Here is a 24951-nt window from a genome sequence, read left to right as displayed (position 1 = left end):
TGTTAAACAATACATCAAAAGATGGTGTCAGTAATACATTACTGTGTTAAACAATACATCATATGTTTTACGTGTTATATACCTTCTGGTTTAACAGGCACTGACTAAGGTGTAGAAAAGGAAAAATGGGGTGAGAGGGATGTAAAGAACATACAGGAGAGACTGAAAATTTGAATAGCAGAGAAGTGTAGTCAAAACAAGTTAAACTTAAATAACAGCAATTGCAGTTCCGCTGTGGCACCCTCAAACCGGGAAAAGCCGAAAGACACAACAACATATAGAAATAGCATAACAAAATAACTTGTAAACAAGGAAATTACAGCAAAATGAGCACAAACTGAACATAAGAAGATAGTGTTCATAATACATTACTGTGTTAAACAATACATCAAAAGACAGTGTTAATAATACATTACTGTGTAAAACAATACATCAAAAGACAGTGTTAATAATACATTACTGTGTTAAACAATACATCAAAATACAGTGTCAATAATACATTACTGTGTTAAACAATCCATCAAAAGAGTGTCAATAATACATTACTGTGCTAAACAATAGATCAAAAGATAGTGTTAATAATACATTACTGTGTTAAACAATACATCAAAAGATAGTGTCAATAATACATTACTGTGTTAAACAATACATCAAAAGATAGTGTTAATAATACATTACTGTGTTAAACAATACATCAAAAGAGTGTTAATAATACATTACTGTGTTAAACAACACATCAAAAGATAGTGTTAATAATACATTACTGTGAAACAATACATCAAAAGATAGTGTTAATAATACATTACTGTGTTAAACAATACATCAAAAGATAGTCTTAATAATGCAATACTGTGTTAAACAATACATCAAAAGATAGTGTCAATAACACATTACTGTGTTAAGCAATACATCAAGACTGTGTTAATACATTACTGTGTTAAACAATACATCAAAAGATAGTGTTAATAATGCATTACTGTGTTAAACAATACATCAAAATATAGTGTCAATAATACATTACTGTGTTAAACAATACATCAAAAGATAGTGTTAAAAATACATTACTGTGTTAAACAATACATCAAAAGATAGTGTTAATACATTACTGTGTTAAGCAATATATCAAAAGATAGTGTCAATAGCACATTACTGTGTTAAACAATACATCAAAAGACAGTGTTAATAATACATTACTGTGTTAAACAATACATCAAAAATAGTGTCAATAATACATTACTGTGTTAAACAATACATCAAAAGATCGTGTAAATTATACATTACTGTGTTAAACAATACATCAAAAGATAGTGTTAATAATACATTACTGTGTTAAACAATACATCAAAAGATAGTGTTAATAATACATTACTGTGTTAAACAATACATCAAAAGACAGTGTTAATAATACATTACTGTGTTAAACAATGCATCAAAAGACAGTGTTAATAATACATTACTGTGTTAAACAATACATCAAATGTTTTACGTGTTACATACTTTCTGGTTTAACAGGCACTAACTAAGGTGTAGAAAAGGAATAATGGGGTGAGAGGGATGTAAAGAACATACAGGAGAGACTGAAAATTTGAATAGCAGAGAAGTGTAGTCAAAACAAGTTAAACCTAAATAACAGCAATTGGAAAGAACTCTGCAGAAGAATGCATAGAGAATCAGTCAGGAGTTAGACATGAGCAAATCCAAGAGTTAAACAGGTAAGACTTTAGGAGTATTTTGAACTGTGATCCTGGAGATTCAATTAGAGTAAAGAGCATCTCCATAGTAACTGTTAGCTTTTGAGACTTGTAACAGAAATTTGTCAGAGGATCCTGGATATCGTCTGCTAGCTTGTGGCTGAACTAGATTACAGAGTGCACAGCATTTATTAGATTGGTATAGTATGCCATGGGCCATTGATAGTTGGGTAAGAGTTAGGTAATTAGGTAGCTCTAGCCAGTTTAGTTGGCATAAGAAAGTGCAGACATGGGATAGATCCCTAGACTGAGTAATTCCAATACCATTTGGCTTGCTAATGTGCAGTAAACTCATCAGTACTGAGTCGGAGGATGCCTTCTATGCCAGACACAGTTTGCCTCTTAGCAGTCTGTAGGATAAAGAGTAAAGTGGCAGGGCTTTAAGTCAGTCCATGCAGGACATGTTCTTCAGGCCTTGTATCCTTTCAGTAAGGTAGCTCTGTGGGCATTCCAGTTGTTGCAGGTGTCTGGAGACATACATGCCAAAGGGGGCATTACATTCAATGACTGGTATAATGAGGGCTAAGTAAAGGGGGGCAATGACATCCCTAGATGTAGACCAATCACACTGTTTATAACTTGTGCAATATAGAAAAACTTTCTTGCAATAATGGCCACATGTTGGTCAAAAGTTAGGTCACAATCCACATAGGTTACCAAATCCAAACAACTGAGTCTACAATTAGTGTACTGTCAATGTGGTAGTTCCCTGGGGTAGATGCTTTCCCAAAGGATACAATAATGCATTTTTGGCATTTATTTCCAGACCATGATTTTGACACCCGTTATTTATTAGAGACAAACCTTACTGCAGAATGGCTAAGTTATTTGGGGATTCAATGACTGCTACTAGCTTGCAGTCATCTGCAAACTTAGTCGGCCACAGCCCTTTGGTATAGGCTTTTACTTCAGAGAAGTAGATGCCAAACAGGAGACGTCCCAGCACAGAACCCTGGGAGACTCCACTGGTGATTGGTCTCTTTGTGAAGATAACTCACCCTATTTTGATTTCTTGAATCCTATTAGTGAGCCAGTTGGCAAACTAGCAGGTGACATAAGGGTTTATTCCCAGTTTATTTAGTTTTTATACTGTGCCTGTGTGGAGAATTGTGTCAAACACGTCAGGAAAAGCTCCTGCAGGTTGCAAACTTGCAGGTTCTGACACAGGAATAAGAAATCCAATATTTAACTGAAGTTCAACTGTCAATGTTAAGCAGCTGCAAGACACCTTAAATAAAGCTTAATGGTTCATTTCATTATTCATAACTGCATTTCCACTGCCACACCGCCATTTCTCATTAATGAGAGAGCTCCTTTTCTAAGGTTTTCCTTTTGCGTATTTCATTTAAAAGGAACCATGCTGAGTGATGTCTAGAAAAAAGCCCCTTTTCCGCTTGTTATGCTCTCAGGTCATACAGGGATACGATATTGCTGCTTTACTGTCACACTCGGGCTTTTCAGTTGCTACGAGAAAACCTTCTCATGAGACGTATGGTGTCGAGCTTCCACACTCTGGAACTTCATTGACCCCTAAACTGCATTTTAAGTCAAAGGTACTCATTTATATGAGCACAGCAAATGCTTTATCACTGCATGATAGTCATTCCCCACACAATGTGTTATCTTTTTACGCTGCCTTATGTGCCGTATGAAATTTGCTTGCTTGGTGAAATGATTTACACTTATCTCTTCTTCCTTCACTCTTTTATATTTTGGTATCAGCTTAGCCTATCCTTCCCAATCCTAACTCCCCATCCAATTTCCTCTCACCCTATAATCATCTGTTTATATGCTCTTTTTCTTTAACACCTCTGTATTGTCTAATACTTTAAAATCTCGTCAACCCATGATCTCTCCTACATTTCAAATATTCATTTTAATTTCACATAATCACTTTTGCACATATTCCAATCATTTTTTTCAGAGTATCAAACAATGTTATTCTCTAACCCCCCCAGTTACACAAATGACTGTTTATAAAACTGTAACGGTGAATATACCTATCTATCCATCTATCTCCAAATGTGCTACTACATTAAAGTTTTCCTGCTGTAATCAGCTTGGTATCCTCTCCGACTGCATCAACTCAAAAACTTGTTTGACTGGAATTCCTAAGTCTATATTCTTCCTTTCTTTAATTTATTATTCTGATACTGAACAATATGTGTTTTCAATATCTGCAAACTGATTTGAAAATGATGTTCTTTACAAATGAAATATTCTTTATTTTTACACATGTTCTTTTCATTATATCTGTACATTTTTACATAATCAATTACTCTAGATTTCTTTTCTGTGTTGGCTTGCATCTCCTCCATTAACAAATAATACATAAATAACAGAATTGCCACTATAATTTAAATCTACACCAAAAGTGTTATACTTTCTACAAATGGTAACCCACAAATGGTTTTACAGAAAGGGGTCAAAGGTAGAAGCTGAACTGCATATTATGAAAAAGGGAGATGTCCCATGCCATTATTTAGGGAGAAAGGCTGAGATAATCCCTTATCAAACTGGAATTTCATCAATGGGACACAGTAAAATAGCTTAATCTCAATCATAAACTGAAAAATAGCTTAATCTCAATCATAAACTGATCAGGGAGTCCAAATTGTACCAATATAGCAGAAAAAGACAAGAGAACAGATACACAAGCAGTTGTCTCTTTGGCATCTAAAACATTCCATTATTTGCTCATTATTAAGAAGGAAATGTGGCACAGTGGTGCAGTGGGTAGCATTGTTTCCTCACAGCAAGAGGTTCTCTGGTTCAGTTCTTGACTGGGGTGCCTTCTGTGGGGAGTCTGCATGTCTTAATTCTGTTTGTGTGGGTTTTCTCCGGTGATCTGCTTTTCTCCCATGTTCCAGTTATATGCAGTAAGTGGACTGGACACTCTAACCTGAACACTACTGTGAGTGTACGTGTGTGCGCGGTATGGAGTAACAGCAGGGCTATCCACCAGTGGTGTGAACAATGGCTCGAGATGATTGGAACTGTTAAAGTGACACCACAAGCCCATGTGCAAACTTGGGTAAAAGGGGTTACGGATGGATGGACTGTACAGTTTAGCCTGTTAGTCACCAAGTGCTGCTAACATTTTTTAGTACTTATATGAGTACTTGTCCAGACCCAGAGTCTCACTTCCTCTCAGGATGCCTTGGTTAATTCTCTAAAGATCACGTCCCTGTCTGTCAGTTTATGCTATCCACAACAGCTCTGTCTTTTTGTGCTGCTAATGTGCCGTGTCATTGCTTATAAATACTCCAGTCAAGCATTTAAGTGGTATTTCCGCCAGATTTATCACTCCTGAAACCTCAAACACCTTGCCTTAAGTAGCACAGACCTTTTCAGTCTTCCAACGTTCCCTACTTTATCCAGACTTTACTAGTCTGGTCATCTTTCACATAACTCTATGCGGCTTGCCAAATGAACACTGCTGCCCTTTTTGCTGGCCTCTTCACGTCATTTTCTTACACTTATGCCAACTTTCAGTCCTTTGTTATTTACAGCTCTGTCTTATTTCTTTCTGCTAACTTCCCATTTTTTAGTTACAGCACCACTACACCCTAATCATTTATCCTCAGGCCTTTGGCTATAGTCTGCACTTTCTGCCACTCTGGTATTCTGGAAAAGCTACTGCGGGTCTTCCAAAGGTTACAAAAGTGGTAGTAGGCTGCAAGCTATAATATCTGCAACTGGGAGTGTGTCAGTATGGTTTGTGATGTAAAATGCTTGCAACTAGGATAGTGTTGGTGTGGTTTGTTTTCATTTATATATAATAAAGAGGTTTCTTGTTTAAAAAAAAAAAAAGCCAGGAATTGAATAATTTATGTAATGAAGCTTAGGTTATATAATATACAGCAATATATGTGAAGTATAATTTTCAAATGTGCATGCTACATCTACAGGATCAAAAGATGTACAAGGAAAGCCATGTAAGTGAATTTAAGAAAGCCATGGCAGACTTTATGATACTTATGAAATGATACTTATGAAAAAGTGCTTACAATTGGGTTACTTTAATTGTGTTGATTTGGAAAGGAGATTTAATTCTAGTGATAGTGAGTTGGCAGTTTTTTTACTGTCTGCCAAAAATCCAAAAGAATAACTTTAATCCACCTGGCAGACCAATAGTTTCTGCTCATAAGTATTTTTTGTCAAATATTGGTCTGTTTTGCATGAATTTTTGTTACCCTATGTGGCTAAATTACCTTCATACATTAGAGTGTTGACGTTTTGGATAAGTTATCTAACTTTGAGTGGTCTAGTGATACATTTTTTATTAGTGTAGCTATATGTAGTCTTTATACAAATATTCACCAAAATTTTGGTTTAGAGGCTGTTAAATATTTTGTGGGGGATACCCCTGAATCTAATTATGTTTTGGAATTGTTATATTTTTGTTTGACTAATAATTATTATGTTTAACAACCATGTTTATAAGCAGATTCAAGGTACGGCCATGGGGGCATCATTTGCCCCCATGTATGCTAAACTGGTAATGGGTCTATATAAAAATTGGAATATCTGTATGTATCATGGTGATTTTTTAAAAAAAATTGTAGTTAGATATTACCGTTTTATTGATGCCCTTATTTTTGTTTGTAAGGGAGGATTTTACGGGGCAGATGGATTTTTTGGTTGGTCAGGTTTGGGTTTTCTTTTGATGGTTCACAGGTGGGTAAACAGATTTCATTTTTGGATGTTAATTTGATTTTGAGTAATGATGGTTCATTACGGACATCTGTCCATAGAAAGTTTGATGATGGTGGTCAGTTTTTAGATGGCAGGAGTTGTAATCCTCCTCATATTTTAGCCTCTCTTCCATATGGGGAGTGTGTCAGATTGAGAAGATTATGCAATAATGACCATGATTGCAATGTAGAAGTTAAGAGAATGTGTTTAATGCTTGAGTCTATGGGCTATAATAAGGATTTGGTACAACTGGCAGTGGACAAGTGGGTTCTAAATCCTGTGTCGGCCCAATAATCTGACACAGGAAGGTATGAAAACAATATATTTTTTTGCTACTTATGGCATTTTTAGTTAAATTTTGATTAATTTAGTTAAATATTATTGGAGTTATTTATTTAAATTTAGGTATTTAGCTAGGTTGCGTTTACCGTGCCTGAGTATATCATATAAGAGGAGTAGAAATTTGAGGGATATTTTAGTACATAGCCACTTTCGGCTACCTGCTTTAACTCCTACACTCCCTCTGTACCCCTCTTATATGAGGGGTACCTTTCCTTGTGGTCACTGTTGTGTATGTGTTTATGTAGTTAGGACGACTTCTTTTAACAATGGTCACCCTTTTTGCCCTTTAGAAATATTTAATTGTGATACTGAGGGTATAATTTATGCCCTATAGTATCCATGTGGTTTAGTCTATATAGGAGAAAGCAAAAGGAAATGTAAAGCTACAGGAACATGTAAGGAATATTAAATAACAGAAGGTGGATAGTGCTGTGGCACAGTACTTAATTGAGTTTCATAATTCTAATCCTGATTTTTAAAAGCCACTATTTTAGAAAAAGTTCCAGCTAGTTTTTAATCTGAGAATATATATAAAAAAAGATTGTTGCATAAAAAATCTATTTTTATTATGAAGTTTGGTATTTTATCTTTCTCGGGTCTTAACTTAGAATGTAACTGGAAGCTTTTGATTTGATTGTTTTTGTTTTATTGGTTAACTGTGTAATTGATTGATTGATTATGTGTATTTACTAAGGCTTGTTGCCTATGATTTTATACTCCTTGAAGACTTTGCGGAAGCACTAGAGAGATTAGTTTGTGGGTTTTTTTCCGCTGGTTCCTGTCTGTTGTTTTTTGGACTTTTTTGTTTCTGTTTTGTAGTTATATGTGAAGTATAATGTTTGTAAGCATGAAATTGTTAATACAATTTAACTACTTTTATATAAATGTAAATTTGTTTATGTCAGAAGTGATAACTCAATACAGGTATTTAAAAAATAATGCTTATTAAGAAGGTAATTCTCCCTAAAATATTGTTGTCTTACAATCTTTAGTACCATCTCCACCAAAAAAAATTGATGAAGAAGATAAATAATATTTTACTTACATTTTTTGCCATCCTAATAAACCAAGAGTTTAATTTGATTGGCACAGAAAAGTTTAGGATAATTGTGGAATATGATTCCCTGATATTCAACTGGATACTACTCCAACAACTGCAAAAGTTATAGCGTTGTGGATAAATTCATCTTATTACATCAAGAAATACTATTAGTAAATAATAAATTGATCACATACACAAACAGTTCCTAAAAGTTTTATCTGGTTATTAAAATATTTTTGCATAAATGGAATTACACCCTCTTCTCAAATTCCCTATTTAAATAAAAAAAAATCCTCTTTCCAAAAGTTAATATATTCTAATCATTGTAAAGACTTAATATTTTCTATGTTTCTAACTGCATATACAAATGACTGCTTAGAAACTCATAACTTCAACAAAATGCTAGTACTGAAACAACAAAATCATTTATTGGCATCAATTCTTAAACAGTACTGACATATATACTGTTGAAAATGTAAGGTCCAAATACAATCAAAATTCTGAGACTTGGTTAATTTTACAAATATTAGAAACTTGGGTCTATATCAATTCATTGAATCACTAAAGAGCGAACGTCGAACCTTTTTTACATCGAAGCCACTACTCTAGCTATATAAACGGCTAGAGTGACTAAACATTTTTATGACTGTTTTGCCCCTAAACAAATAATGGGAAACTCATGCTGAACAAATTATGTATCTATATAAAACACAATGAATAATATATTCCACATGACGAATATCCAAGAAGGGAGATAGTGGGTGGGTGCAGCTACTGCAGCAGTGAAGAGTTCAAACATCTACTGTTACAGGTAAGTACAACTTGCGCAGCTGTACTATGTTCATCATTCCCAGTGCTGTAGTAGCCCATAGCTTATCCAGCCTGGGAGGAGGAAGGATAATGGTTCAGGAGCCTCAGAAAAATGGCCCAAGCAAAGCCAGCTATGGACCCGTTTGAAGGGCTTTGCAAGTATATCAATGGAGGAGCAAGTTGCTGCCTAGAGAATGCTTCGAAGGTCCACCTTTTTCCAGGATGCAATCATAGAAGCAAAGACTCTAGAAGAATTGTCTTAGCTCTTCCTGGAATGGATTTTCCATTGTGAGGGTAACAAAAACAATAGCAGAGGGCAACATCCACCAAATACTGTATTTAGATACAGGTTTTCCTTTTTTAGTCTCAGAACAGGAAATAAAGAGCTGGTTTCCTTCCGTAAAGACTTAGTTTTGTCAGGGTAGTGAGTGAGTTGCCTACACACATCCATAGTGTACAAAATGTTTTCTCCTGTTTTTTAGGTTCAATGTGAACACAGAAAAAATGCTGGGTACAAAAGAGGGGTCTGTGTGCAGAGTGACCCTGTCTCTATGGAAAATTAGACAGGGTTCTCCCACTATGGGAGCCTAGAACTCAATACTCTTTTTCAAAACTCTTTTTGCAGATGTCACAGCAAATCAGAAGAGCTGGTTTCCAAGTAATGAACCTTAAATCAGCAGGACAGATTCAAAGTGCGATTTAAGTAGTTTTTCTAAAACAAAGTTGAGATCCAAATGAGGAGAAACCCGTCTAAGGTCATCTCAGGTGTAAAACTCCTTTTAGAAAATGTTTCATTTTTTATTTTGAAAGAAGGCGAACAGATCTACTTTAAGTGTTTTTAAAGTGATATACCTCAATTCTGACAATAAATAAAGAAGAAAAAATAGAAAATACACATATATTAATAAAGACTAGTGCAGAAGGGTTCCCCAAAGGGGTCTTATCGGTCTGACAGGAAGCTTTAGGTTGATTGCTGACTCTGAAGAGCTCCAGAGATGCATCTGCAAGAGGCAGCAAGAAAGTACTGAAAACCTTTAGTCTCTCTGGCTGTTTACATAGTTCCCTCCAAAAATGGCTCAGCCTATAATCATCCAGAGTGACAGTATGTGGGAGGGGGCAAAAGCTTTTAGAAGCTGGTCAAATGCTGTATTCTTGGCAGGATACAACTCATAGGCTACTGCAGCACTGAAGTATTTAAACATCTACTGTTATAGGTAAGTACCGTACACAATTGTACTGCAGCAGTGATAACGATTAACATTTGATTGCCCTTGTAAAATGGACTGAAAATGCAAAAAAAGCTCTTTATTAGTGTTTCTATTACTCCCAAGACTATTTGCTCACCAGTAAAGTGATTACAGAATGTTCTTTACAGGACCTGTCCTAGGTTACACACCACTGCAGTAGAGTTTTCTTCTAAGGCACTAAACAGATCAGGCTTACCTGTTGGTGCACTATACAGCATTTGCCCTCTTAGGGGAAGCAGGTTGACTATCTGGGTGCAGTGAATTTTTAGTGGCTAGGTTACACAATGTGTCTTAATTGAGGCGGATTAATCCAATACATTTTGTTTGGCCTCATCCTTTGACAATAACATATTTAGGAGATGTGCGATCCATAGTGGGCCAGTCAACAAACTTTCCAATCAGGAAGACAACTTTTACAAATCTCATTTCTGTAGGATTGTGAAAGGATTGTGACAAGATGTCTCAGGGAACAGAATCTGGCTTATATGAAATTCCATTTCTTCCTCGAGGAAAAATGAAAGGATGAGCTCTTTATTTTCCTTTTTTGTGGCATTGCAGGTACAATGAAGATGTGGCAAACACTGGTTCGACAGATGAGCTATGTACGGCATCCATACATAGTTCTGATAAACTATGGTCTCATTCACAGCTTCCTGGGGAATGTTAAAGTAGTCGCTAGAGAAAACTTGGTAACTGAAGGCCAACATCTGCTGAAAATGAATGTTTTTGAGTCCAAATGTATTGGATAAGACGAAAACAGGTCCTCCAAAACTGCAATCAGGGATGGTCATCTTGGAGCTTCGACTATTAAGTATTCTTCTTCATGCCTAGATGTGGGTATAAACAATCAACTGACAATGGTACCTGCATTACTGCTGCCTAGCATATTTATAAAAATTATGTAAACGAGCATATCAGGACCAGGACAAAATCCAAAATAAACAGTATACCAAGTGAAAAGATTTCCACTGGGCCGAAGTTATGATAAGACACACTTTAATCAGAACTATAAAACAATAAAACAGTAAAAATAGGTAAGCGCTTTCGCAGGACAAATGCTTCCTCAGACCATAAAAACATACACCCTGTTAGAACTCATTTAAAAACACTTTCCTACCAATCAAAAACAATGAATAAATGAATGAAATCACATGGATTGTCTTAAAGATGTAAGCCTCTCCTTTTTAGAGCCGGCTTTAAAGAGACAACATTAAGTCCTGGATATGCATCTGCTTTAAAATCTAATATCTATCTTAGTTCCATGAACTCAGTCTCATTAACAATGTCACCCCTCTCTAACAGTTTACCTTCTGCAAAACCAGAAATTTAAACTGGTGGGTATTACCTAGTTCTAGAGCATGTTTAGCTAGTGCATTAGTAAGTTTACCATTATGTATATCATTCACATGTTCAAGTATTCTTTCCATCAAAATCCGGTTGGTCTCCAACATAAAACATTTCACAAGCATTACATTGAGCCCAATAAACAAGATTTCTGTCAGTGCAATCTGCATAAAATCAAAACTCAATAGCCCTATGAGTTCTGGGATGCATAACTAAAGTAGCTGACCAAATGTATCTACAAGCTTTGCATAATCTATAGGCATTAAGTGCCGTGCCATTCAGAACACGTCCTAAGAAATCCAGTTTGCTTATAACATAAGCGTTGTTTCAGGGTACTATAGTTTCTAAATGTAAAACGTGAAACTTCTTCAACTACTCTACTTATATCCTCATCTGTCATCAGTATTGGCCAATTTTTTCTTTAAGATGTCACACACAAAGTTGATATTACTAGAATACATCAAGACAATCCTATTCACGCCACTGTCCTTAACAAGCTGCAGGCCTTCTGACTGATGCTCAGACCTATCAGAAAAATAAGGTTTGATTCCATTCCTACCAACACCTTCAATGGCTCGCTCTGTATCCCCTATCCTGTAGCCACATTCTAGCAATTAAATATGTAGGGTATCCAAAGCCTTCTCCAAGAACACTGCATTAGTGTGTAATCGCATTACCCTGAGTACCTGGATCTTAACCACATTTCTGGGAACATGTCTAGCATGCATACTTGTGTTATGTTGAATGTTATTTTTCTTACAAGATTTCCTAAACATACTAGTTGATAGTGAGCCCAATTAATTTTTACTGACAGATGTATCCAGGAAATCAATACTCTCCAGAGAGTAATGCATAGTGAATGCAAGAAAAGTAGTGGTGTTCTGCAAATAATCAACAAATTGAGTCAATAGACCAAAAGGTCCCTGCCAAATAAAGAAAACGTCATCCACAACATGCCTGTAGAACTTCACGAGTAGCAAAGCGAGTGTCTGAAAAACACTGACTGTTTCTCCCAGTAAGCAAGGACTAAATTAGCATATGAGTTGGCGCACGCCGTCCACATAGCAACTCCTAGTTTTTGTAAAAAATATTCTGTTTCAAAAGTAAAAACATTCTTTTCCAAAATTAAATCTAATAATGCACAAATAAGCTCTACTTTAGAGTTAGAAAACATACTCTCAGATGTCAAAAACATTCTACTACTGTCCACTCCTATATCATTAGGAATAACTGTGAAAAGTGAATTCACATCTAAAGTTACAAAAATTACATCATCAAGACCATCAGATTCCCTTGAAATAGATCGTGTAAGAACTGTTTTAAATCTTTCAAGACACTCCTAACAGAATCCAAAACCTGTTTGAGCTGCTTCTCTACATATATAGACAACAGTTCTGTTAGCCACCCCTTCCCTGACACAATAGGTCAGAATTTGGGGTTCACAGCATCCTTATGAAGCTTAGGTAGACCATATATGACGGGTATCATGGGGTGGTCAACAGAGAAATAGGCATAAAGATCATAGTCCATTTGGTTTGTCATTAGCAAATCATATAAATAAAACTTAAGCCTATTAATGATCCCTGTTAACTGAAATCTCTGCAACTTTAAATATACAACTTCGTCATTCAACAAATCCATCATTTTATCAACATACATGCTTTTGTGTAATAAAACTATCCCACCACCTTTGTCCACTAGTCTAATAATAAGCTGCTGCATTCTCATTAGTTCATTAAAACTACCATTTCTTTAGGTGTTAGGTTATAAAAATTAGTACCACCATGTCTAGTGTCAAAGCCTTCTCTCAAATCTTTTTCATACAGATCAATGAAGGCCTCTAAGACTGGTGAGGACTTAGGAATAAAAACACTCGTTTTTTTAAAAATATTATACAAACCATTTTTCTCTGGAAAAAACACTTTCAACATAACATTCCTAGCAAAAAGATGCAAGTCCAAAAAGACATCCGTTAAATTGAGTTGCAGGGATAAACGAAAGCCCTTTACTCAGGACTGCAGTCTGTTCAATTGTCAGTGAAAACGTAGAAAGATTAAAAATTAAACCACCTCCTACCATCTCCTTTGATCCAGCTTCTTTCACTTAGCTGGTGTATCCGACCTTATCCTTAGGACATTGGAAGACAAGTTTTATAAGTTTAAACAACTACAGTGGCAGCACTATTATATGGAAGCAGCCTTGCACTATAAGATTGTCCCTAGAGGGCTTTGTGTCCTGAAAATGTCCTCTTATGGGGACAGTTATCCAGACCTACTGAAATGCTGGCAAGTACTCAATTCACAACTTAGCTTTAACTACTTGCGCTTAATTAATGAATTCTTTCATCCAGAGGAGGAGTCACTTGCTAAAGAAATTAATGAGTTATTTTATGAAATTAGTGACTCCTTTAAAGGCGATGTGTTTCTTAAGCTACTGGATGAGGCACTCTGCAATATATCACTTTATGAACGTAAGTTGCAGAGTGATAAGTTAAAGAAACTATAGAGGGACTCGAATGACTTTCAAAAAGGTCACGTATTCTCCTGGCCGAAAGAGAACGGACCACTGAATAACAATGTGAGTTCTGATGGATCAGATCCTCCCACAGTGAGAGTGTCACGTCAAGGAGGGAGTTCCCAACTTGTAGGGCGTGATAGGGTGGATGCTGGTTCACAGGAGAGCTGGGCTGGGTTTATGTCAGCATTAGATGTACCAAATACAGCTAAGGGAGTGATTTCCGATACTAATACAGTAGTGCATAGTACTACTGTCCATAAGGACTCTACGTCTCTTCTGGCAGTGAATCCTCCTCGAGACAAGGCACCTGGTAATGAAGTACCATTGGCTGTGAGACAGAAATACGTACAGGACTGAGCAGTGACTGTTCAGCCGAGAATACTACTTCCACTTCTTACCTTCCATCCAAGGACTCCGTTTTTTTAGAGAAGGCATTACCCATATGCCAAGAAAAATGAAAGGCTCGCTCGCACAGCAGGCAGAGCAGGCCCAGGATAAGGTCGGATACACCAGTGAAAGAAGCTGGATCAAAGGAGATGGTTTAATTTTTAATCTTTCTACATTTCTGCTGACAATTGAACAGACTGCAGTCCTGAATAAAGGGCTTTTGTTTATCCCTGCAACTCATAATTTAATGGATGTCTTTTTAGACTTACATCTTTTTGCTAGGAATGTTATGTTGAAAGTGTTTTTTTCCAGAGAAAAATGGTTTGTACAATATTTAAAAAAAAACAAGTGTTTTACTCCCAAGTCCTCACCAGCCTTAGAGGCCTTCATTGATTTGTGTGAAAAAGATATTAGAGAAGGTTTTGACACTAGACATGGTGGCAATAATTTTTCTAACCTAACACCTAAAGAAATGATAGCTCTTAATGAACTAATGAGAATGCAGCAGCTTATTATTAGACTAGCGGGCAAAGGTGGTGGGATAGTTTTAATTAGACAAAAGCATGTAGGTTGCTAAAATGATGGCTATGTTGAATGATGAAGTTGTATATTTAAAGTTGCAGAAATTTCAGTTAACAGGGATCATTAATAGGCTTAAGTTTTATTTATATGATTGGCTAATGACAAACCACATTGACTATGATCATTATGCCTATTTCTCTGTTGACCACCCCAAGATACCAGTCATATATGGTCTACCTAAGGTTCATAAGGATGCTTTCAACCCCTCCCTTTCTACCTACTGTGTCAGGGAAGGGGTGGCTAACAGAACTGTTGTCCATATATGTACAGAAACAGCTCAGGCAGGTTTTGGATTCTGTTAGGAGTGTCTTGAAAGATTCGAAACAGTTCTTACAAGATCTATTTCAATGGTCTAGGGAATCTGATGGTCTTGATGATGTAATTTTTGTGAAGTACTATAGGCATTTTGTGGATGACATTTTCTTTATTTGGCAGGGACCTTTTGGTCTATTGACTCAATGCATCTATATCACGTTATCGAAAGTTTACTTAATCGAATCAATAAAAGTCGAACTTTATTGATCGATTAAGTAAAATATCGAATAATGCAAAAAAAAAAAACAAATAAAAAAAAAAACTAAATGGTGTAGGCAGGGGGGCAAGTCCCCCTGCACCCCACACCCCCCTACTTAAATAAACCAACTCCAAGACCGCATTACATTGAGGTAAATGGAAATCTTCCCTTAAGGAGACTTCCATTTACTTGCACAATGTTCTTCACTTTCGATATTGTCGTGCCGCCAACATCAGACTCGATATTGTCAGCTTACGACAACGTGAAGTAGACCCAACTCAATTTGTTGATTATTTGCAGAACACCACTACTTTTCTTGCGTTCACTCTGCATTACTCTCTGGGGAGTACTGATTTCCTGGATACATCTGTCAGTAAAAATTAATTGAGTTCACTATCAACTAGTATGTTTAGGAAATCTTGTAAGAAAAATAACATTCTACATAACATGAGTATGCACCCTAGACATGTTCCCAGAAATGTGGTTAAGAGCCAGGTACTCAGGGTAATGTGATTACAAACTGATGCAGTATCCTTGGAGAAGGCTTTAAATACCCTACGTATTAAAATTGCTAGAATGTGGCTACAGGACAGGGGACACAGAGTGGGCTATTAAAGGTATTAGTAGGAATGGAATCAAACCTTATTTTTCTGATAGGTCTGAGCATCAACCAGAAGGCCTGCAGCCCCTTAAGGACAGTGGTGTGAATAGGATTGTCTTGACGTGTTCTAGTAATATCAGCTTTGTGTGTGACATTTTAAAGAAAAATTGGACAATATTGATGACAGAGGAGGATATAAGTAGAGTAGTTGGAGAGGTTCCACGTTTTACATTTAGAAACAATAGGGCCCTGAAACAATGCTTGTTATAAGCAAACTGGATTGGTTAGGACGTGTTCTGAATGGCAGGGCACTTACGCCTGCAGAACATGCAAAGCTTGTAGATACATTTGGTCAGCTACTTTAGTTATGCATCCTAGAACTCATAGGGCTATTGAGTTTAAATTTTATGCAGACTGCACTGATAGAAATCTTGTTTATTGGGCTCAATGTAATGCTTGTGAAATGTTTTATGTTTGGAAGACCAACCGTACTTTGATGGAGCGAATAACTGAATATGTGAATGATATACATAATGGTAAACTTACTAATGCACTAGCTAAACATGCTCTAGAACTAGGTAATACCCACCAGTTTAAATTTCTGGTTTTGCAGAAGGTAAATGTCAATATTAGAGAGGGTGACATTGTTAATGAGACTGAGTTTGTGGAATTAAGATGGATATTCGATTTTAAAGCAGATGCATATCCAGGACTTAATAATGTTGTCTCTCTAAAGCCAGCTCTAAAAAGGAGAGGCTTACATCATTAAGACAAACCATGTAATTTTATCTTGTGTTTGATTGGTAGGAAAGTGTTTAAATGAGCTCTAACAGAATGTATGTTTTTATGGTCTGAGGAAGCGGTAGTCCCGCGAAAGCACTTTCCTATTTTTATAGTTATGATTAAAGGGGGTTTTATCCTAACTTCGGCCCAGTGGATGTCTTTTCACTTAATATATTTCTAAATATGGCTGCAACAATGCAGAAGATTCTTTTTAGAATGCCTTTATGATCAGGTTATGAGTCCCTACAGTGGAAGCTGTTGAAGGTGTTTTGTCACTGGAAAATAGAGGATTTCACATTTTTTTTATTTTCTACCATCACCTCAGTTTGTCTGTGCACTTCTTTTTCCTATTATCCTTTCCATAACTGAAAAATTATAAAGAAAAAATGTAACTTGTTTTCTTTTTATTTATCTGCTATTTGTGTGTGCTCACAAGTATGATTTTGAAAGATCTGCAAGTCTGCCTAACTTTATTTCAGTCAGTAAAGATTATAAAGCTTTTAATGCCCACATTTTAAGGCTTTATACAATTTATTACAATATTCACAGGTATTACGTACACAATGTGACTCTGGACAGAATAAGTAACTAAAATACAAGACTACTCTAGCAAGTTGACTCCCACAGGCACATCTGTTGACAGAAAAGAAAAACGATCTCTATGAAAGCTAGACAAACTAATGTTAGTGAGTAGTCGTAACACTACATAAAATGACATAATGAACTAATGATGCAGAAATTATACCTGAACAACTAAGGTTTAAAGACACAAGAAAAAAACAATCTAATTCCAAGGCAACAATGGTAATAAGGGGCCACACATGCACACCACCATTCCCTGTACATAAAAGGGACAGGACAGCTATGAAAAAAATTATCAGAATGGATGCATCATCACTGAAGGGTAAACCCATGTTTGGTCCTACTGTTTCGCTAACTCTCCATGAAACAGGAAGAGTAAACCCACATGTTATGTCCTACTGTTCTTCTAACTCTCCATGTAACAGGAAGGGTAAACCCACATGTTAGGTCCTACCTCTCTATGAAATAGAAGGGTAAACCCACATGTTACGTCCTACTAGCACAGTAACTCTCCATGAAACAGGAAGGGTAAAACCCACATGTTATGTCCTACTAGTATACCAACTGTAGATGAAACAGGAAGGGTAAACCCACATGTTACGTCCTACTAGTACAGTAACTCTCCATGGAGAGAGAACAGTAAACCCAAATGCTATGTTTTTCAGCAACAGTAACCCTTAACGAAGCAAGATGTGACTTATGAACTCAGCTGAATGTGCGCTTCAGTGCACTGATTTACAGTAATAAGAAAATAGTGCCAAGGAGAATTCCCCAAGGTGTCCACTGACAATACACAATAGGGACTTCCTCTACAAGTTACTTACTGAAATGTGATAAATTGATGAAAAAAATTAAATGTGGCAGTGGTGGGGTGGCATGTTCCATTCTTAATGCATTTGGATAAAGCCAGTGTCATTCATAAATCCGTGGAGTAAGGTATTCTGATCACCGAAGCTTGATAAAGCTGCTCTGGTTCTCAAAAACAACAGTAAGCCAGAAAACACAAGGAAAAAAAACATGAAAACCTAATTCACTACACTTCCTTCTTGTTACATTACTAATACGGTGTAAAATGATTACTGATATATTAATGAACAATGTACCTGTGCTAACTCCACAAATGTAATCAAACAGCTTATAAACTGATTTTCCGGTCAACTCCTCCAAACGGCGCAGTGTCTGCAGTGCAACTATTCCTCTGAAAAGTGATATAAATATGAACTGTTAATTGTCAATAAAGAACAATAATGAATAAAATAACTATTGTTGTGGACTTCTCAAACATTGAGAAACAGACTGCTACTCAGAAAAAAATGCTAAAATTCTCTGACAAAGCAAAACTGTCACACTATCAAAGACTGCATGCTACAGGTACAAGTACTACCTTTTATCCAAAACATGTGCCAAACTGCATGTTGAAAACAAAAGTACTTCACTCTTTCTCTTCATTGCCTAACAAAGTCAGCAAAACCACACCAACACACCCAAAACAAACATTGTGTGATATACCAGTGTCATAACTTCTTCTGTCTGAAGATAAATAAGCCATAAAAATATATATACTTACCATAACAAATCTGGGAGGTCCATCTTTATTAACCAGCAATACAAAAAATGTTCAGCATCTTAGACTTTCCCAGGCTGCTAGCCCTACTCTTTACCCATAGCGTTCTGCTCATCAGCTTCCATTCCAGATCTCAAGGGTGATGCCAAAATGCACAGCACACAGGAAACAACATGAGATCTCACGGGTGATGCCAAAATGCACAGCACACAGGAAACAACATGCCCATTAGTATCTCAAGGCATGGCCATGGCCACCATCAGGCAATGGGAAGAAGGGGGGGGTACGTCAATAAGGATGGACCTCTGCTAATCCAGCTCTGCCACGATGGCAAATTACATCGTCATCATGGAAATATACCTCAAATTACATGAAGACCTAGGCCTAGCGATCTCATCCTGATTGCGATAGTATACACTGAAGCTGATTTAGCAGCTCCTCAAAAGCATCTAAAGATGAATTACTAAAAAATTGTGGAAGCCACAGATGAATGTGCTGCAGGTGGGGGGGGGGGTCTATCCATTACTGGCCATTAATATTCAAAAACAAGCATGCTGACTGGACAGCCCAACCAGCGTGCCTATTGTAAATCAAGCATATACCTACAAAACAAAGTCGAGTCACTAATGTACCACTGATTGGGCAGCCTTTTTTTTTTCTATTGGTATATGGTAGACAGGCATTAGTCTGAAGGAAAGAAGGTCTGCAACTGAAAAGCATGTCACTATTTAGTGACTTCGTTCCTCATAAAATTTGTGGTTTCCAACATATCACTGAGGAATGACGACACTAAATAATGACACATTTCAGTTTCACACTTACTTTCCTTCAGACAATGCACAATTTGCATTTATCCCCCCATCTCTTTCATACCTCTGAGCTATCCAGAGGTATAGTTTTTTTTTTTTTTTTTTTTTAAACTAGCAATGAAGATCTTCCTTTCTCCGTTGCTTGCTTTCTAAAGCACTGATGTACTGTGCAAACGTGCGAACGTTAAGTCCTATATGCATGTGCAGTACATCATCAAAGGATAGAATCCAGCAACAAAGAGGAAGAACATCACGGTGCCATTATACAAAGATATTACTTCAGAAAAGTAAGTAATTTCTTTCTTCAATAATGTCATTGTATAACAGCAACAACCCACAGCTGGGTGTGGGTAAATCCAGCATTACCCACACCCAGCCATGGGTTACTGCTATATTGTATATTCTTTCTCATATGTGAAAATGTTCATTGTTGCTCTCTAACAAGCTAATGTAAAATGATAAATTGTCTCTGGAGCTTTTCTACCCGGGCCTTCACTGAAAATGGGGCACACACTCAGTCAGACTTTCCCAGTAAACAAATGCTAAATAAATAAATAAATAAATAAATCATTTTTCATAGCCAAACTCGACTCAGTCAATGAACCACTTAAAGTAATTAGCAACTATGGAGCCCAATTTTTTGTTAGAAAAATAAGGCAAAACGTTGTGAGCCTTTCCTGACTGATTCGGTTCTCTCCATACAAAATCAGATATGTCTGGATCCAAACAACATGACAGATATTCCCCTCTGTTTGAATAATTAGGCAAGAATGCTGGTAAACTAACTGGTTGTTTAAGGCTTGCCTTTGCTATCTCAGGCATGAAGGAAGGATTAGCTCAACTACAAAACAAAACCAAACATAGTAAAAACCACAAGACCAGTGTCCAAACAGCGTTTATTAATAAAAGCTGTTTGGACACTGGTCTTGTGGTTTTTACTATGAAAGAAGGATTAGTCTGCAATGACAATCTATTCTGAAGGAAGATCCATTAGGGAGGTTTAATACACATAAAGTCTGCATTTCAGAAAGTGCTCTAGCAAAAGTAATAGGTTCATAGGTTCATACTAGGCTATCTGCCCTAGGGCATTTATAAGCCTAGCCAGAGCGTGTTTGGCTTTCGCCACCCATTTTAAATTAATTTTGCTATGCCCTTTTTCGAGGTTAGTATACTGTGCCTCTGTCTAACAGTGACACAGAAGTGATACCCGGTGTAAACCTACGATCTCCCATCCACTCATCAAAATTCCTCTTGAAGAGAGTCAATGAGGGACTCTGCCTAACCTGGACTGGGATTTTATTCCAGAGTGAAGGGAGCCTCTGGGTTATGAATCTGTCCCTCCAGCATGTCCTATTTATTTCAGTGCTGAGGTTCAAGTCTCTCGAACACGTAGCTCGATGGGATTTGGATTTTCTGAGGTGCAGCATGTCCATTAATTCCGGGTTGGACATGGCTTTATACGTCAGGCACAGATCGCCTCTGAGCAGGCAGTATGCCACTGAGGAGAGCTGGAGTTTCTTCAACCGGGCAGCATATGGCATCTGTTTGAGCCCTTTGATCCTCTTGTTGAGGTATTTTTGGGGTCTTTCCAGTTGCTGCAGGTGTCTGGTAAGGTACATCCCAAAAGGGGCATTGTACTCAATTATGGGCCTGATGAGGGATGAGTAAAGAGGCACGATGACCTCTCCTGATCTAGATGTGAATCCCTTCATGATTAGGTGGGCTATATAAAATGTTTTTCTAACCACTTTGGCCACGTGGTTGTCAAATGAGAGATTGCTATCAACTTGGGTCCCCAGGTCCCTAATTACTTCTTCTGTACTTAATGGATTACCACCTATGTGGTAATTTGTGGGCACTTTGTTTTTGCCAAAGGGGATGACTGTACACTTTTTGGCGTTTAGCTTGAGGCCATGGCTCTGGCACCAGTTGTCTGCTTCTATGAGGCCCTTTTGGAGGATGCTTGTGTCGGCTGGAGAGTCGATTATGGCGCCCAGTTTGCAGCCATCTGCGAACTTGGTCAGCCACAGTCCTTCCATGTTTGCCTGGACCTCCGAGAAATATATACCGAACAAGAGAGGTCCCAGGACTGAGCCTTGCGGGACGCCACTTGTAACTGGTTTGGAGTCTGACATGGCTCCAGCAATTCTAACCATGTGGATTCTGTCCTTGAGCCAGTTTGCAACCCATCTAGTGACATAGGGGTTTATATTTAAGCTGGTGAGCTTATCTATAATGCCCGAGTGGAGTATTGTATCTAAGGCTTTTGCGAGGTCCAGGTAGGCTGTGTGGACCACCTTCCCCTCGTCAATGGCCTTGGTGACTGTCTCAAAGAAATCAACCAGATTTAAGAGGCAGGATCTGCCCATAACAAAGCCAAACTCGGTAGGATCCAGTGTCTGTAGGTCCCCAATATCTTTATTTATGAGGTCCATGATGATCCTTTCCATAGCTTTGCAGACCAAGCTAGTCAGGCTTATGGGGCAATAGCTTCCAGGATCCGCTGAGGCACAGATGACAACAGAAATAGAATCTTCCTAGACAAGCACAACAAATCAGCTTCAAAACAGGCACAAAAAGAGAGAGCCAGTTTTCCCAAAATGAAATATACATTCCATGAAGGGATGGAATCCTTGAAAAGAGGTTTGATATGAAGTGTACACCTTAAAAAAGTTTTGCAAACTCTTAAGAAAGCCAAAAATAAAGTGTCTTGATAGAAAATGTATATGGCAGCAAGGAGGATTTCTATGGAACAGTAATCTACACCTGTATCAAAAATATGAGGCGGACAACCTAAAACTGCTAATACTGGAGTTATGGATGGATTTAACCATTTGGAAGCTGCCCAAACAAAAAATCATGTCCATCTCAATTTGCAGAATTTTCTAGTATCATTTTCAAGGCAGAAGCCAGGATTTTGACTCTCTAAGTGGGTGTGAACAGTCCCTGGTCATTGCTGGAAAGGTATAACCTGCAGTTTATTGAAAGGTGTGAAAGCCTGAGTGAGGTTTGTTGAATGCATAAGTCAGCAGGGTTCAGGACAGCTTCAGGCACAGAGGCCTCTTCAATGACACAGTACAATGAGATGTGCCTGTTAAGGGCACATTGGAACTATGAAAATTACTTTTCGACTTGTTCAGCTTTGCCTTTTGAATGAACTTTAGAAGAAGAGGGAATGGAGAAAAAAAGTGTAAAGGAGTCTTGTGGGTCCCTTTCTAAAAGACAACATACCTGGATCAGTCTCCTGAATAAGGGATGAAGGAAGAGAAGCTGCTGCATTTGGCACTGACCAGGTGGTCAGAGGATAGAGAGCCTTCCAGAATGACTTACCTCAAGTGAAAGACATGTTTCTGCACCAGAGAAAGTTAGAAAGACCATTTATAAGACATCAGTATGTAATGATGGGGTCTGTCTGCTACAGGACTGGCCTCTCCATGAATATCACAAGCTATCACAAAGTGATTTCTTAACGTAGCCTACTCACACACCCTCATCACTTTCAACAGAGGGGTGAGGAGGAGGAGATTTCCCCTGTGAATTTATGCACCAAACCACTGCCATGTTGCTGATGTGGTTTGCAGCTGCACCCTGTGGTAAAGAATCTTAGAAAGCCTGCAAAATTAGGAGGACTACTCCATCTCCAAAATGCATACTGAGCTCTATGTATGACCATTCACCATGGACTGTCTGTCCCTGGTAATGCCCTCCAAACCCTAGGGAAGAGCCATCTTATGATGAAAGCCAGTACAAGGTGATCATTTGAAAACAAAAGCCCAGAGTAAGACTCAGAGTCTGGCTCCACATCACCACTGGATATTAATTCTGTATGCTTGAGAAATATTTATATGGTGAGATAAGAAAGCCATTAACTAAGAACATTGCACTTTCAGAGTAAACTAGAGGACCCTCATGTGAAACCTCACATGTAAAACAATGTAAACTGCAATGCCCATGAGCTCAGTGCTCCAAGACAGAGATCAACTAGGGCTGTCTGGGAGACTAATGGAGTGGTTGGATAGATGCTTGGCCAAAGGAGTATAAAGTAAAAGGTATCTACTAAAGGCCACAGTCAACGTGGGCGTTAAAGGAGCAAATGCAGAACCGTCTGCCTCACCAATGATACAGCTGACATCAGCATCAGGCACTGGACAGTGGGCACTGATCCGACTACACAGGACTGAAGTCCACTGGGGCCAGAGGCAACACTGGAGCCAAACCTGTTTACCATAGCCATTCAGCCATGCCTAGTACTGAAGTTCAAAAGGAAAGGCTTAAAGGCTGACTCAGTCAAGATTGGCAATGATTTTTGACAATGTCAGGACCAGCAAGTATCCAAAATGATCAAATGCAAAGTCTGAGAACATAAACTATACACTGGCATCAGAGCCAGAGATGCCAACAGCAGTGCTAATGCAGAAGGAATTGTCCCCAAAGGCTATGACCCCAAAAACCAAGACAGCATATGACATTCACACACTTGTTGATGCTGACATTGAAATGTTCATGACTGACCTCATTGGAAGTGACACCAAAATGGGCACCAGAGAAGAGAACCAAGAAATGAAGGCCAAAAAAAGAAATCAAAGAAGAAGAATCACCTCTATCCACACTGGTACCAAGGGGGGAAAAGTCAGAAAACATTCTATGCCAACCCTTCAGAAAATTCTTTGTCAACTTCTTGAAATCAGTGTCCATGTGGCAGAGTGACTTCTGAAAGATTTGACAGATCTGGAGGAAGACCAGTCTAGAAGGAAAAAACTCTTCCAACTTAAGCTTCTGAAACAGAAGAAATCCTATCCTATCTGACAAGTCTAATAGAGATGGTTCAACAAGGATCTCTAACAATATGAAAACCAAGAAATGGGTGCAAATAAGCAACAGCAGTAGTAGTTGTAGAAGGAGTAGAAGTAGTGGCGGTAGTAGTTATAGTGGTAGTGGTGGTAGTACAGGTAGTGGTAGCAATTGTAGTAGTAGTGGTGGTAGCGACAGTAGTGGTAGCAGTAGTAGTTGTAGTAGTACCAGTTGTGGTAGTAGTTGTAGTAGTAGCAGTAGTGGTAGCGATAGTAGTTGCAGTAGTAGCAGTAGCAGTGATAGTGGCAGTAGTTGTAGTAGTAGTGGTGGTGGTGGTGGTAGTAGTTGCAGTAGTAGTAGTTATAGCAGTAGTAGTGGTAGTAGTAATGGTAGCGATAGCAGTAGTTGTAGTAGCAGTGGTAGCAGTAGTAGTTGTGGTAGTAGTAATACTAGCAGTAGTGGCGGTGGTAGTAGTAGTAGTGCGGGTGGTAGTAGTAGCGGTGGTAGCAATAGCGGTAGTGACAGTAGTTGTAGTAGCAGTAGTAGTGGTACCAGTAGTAGTTGAAGCAGCAGTAGTGGTAGTAGTT

General features: G+C 37.9%; 1 protein-coding gene across 5 annotated transcripts in view; it reads right to left on the bottom strand.

Moving 5' to 3' along the window:
* PNPLA8 (patatin like phospholipase domain containing 8) overlaps window positions 1-24951 on the bottom strand; it is a 365367-nt gene that overhangs the window by 255157 nt on the left and 85259 nt on the right. For all 5 annotated transcript variants that reach the window (XM_044087422.1, XM_044087420.1, XM_044087423.1 and 2 more), the window contains one exon: window positions 18304-18398. In XM_044087422.1, coding sequence (XP_043943357.1) covers window positions 18304-18398 — 95 coding nt within the window. The remainder of the gene's footprint in view (window positions 1-18303; window positions 18399-24951) is intronic.

The sequence above is a fragment of the Protopterus annectens genome, chromosome 11.part0 (assembly GCF_019279795.1).
Source record: "Protopterus annectens isolate FY-2018-M chromosome 11.part0, PAN1.0, whole genome shotgun sequence".
Lineage (NCBI taxonomy): Eukaryota > Metazoa > Chordata > Ceratodontiformes > Protopteridae > Protopterus > Protopterus annectens.
This window is presented reverse-complemented; position numbering and strand designations above follow the sequence as displayed.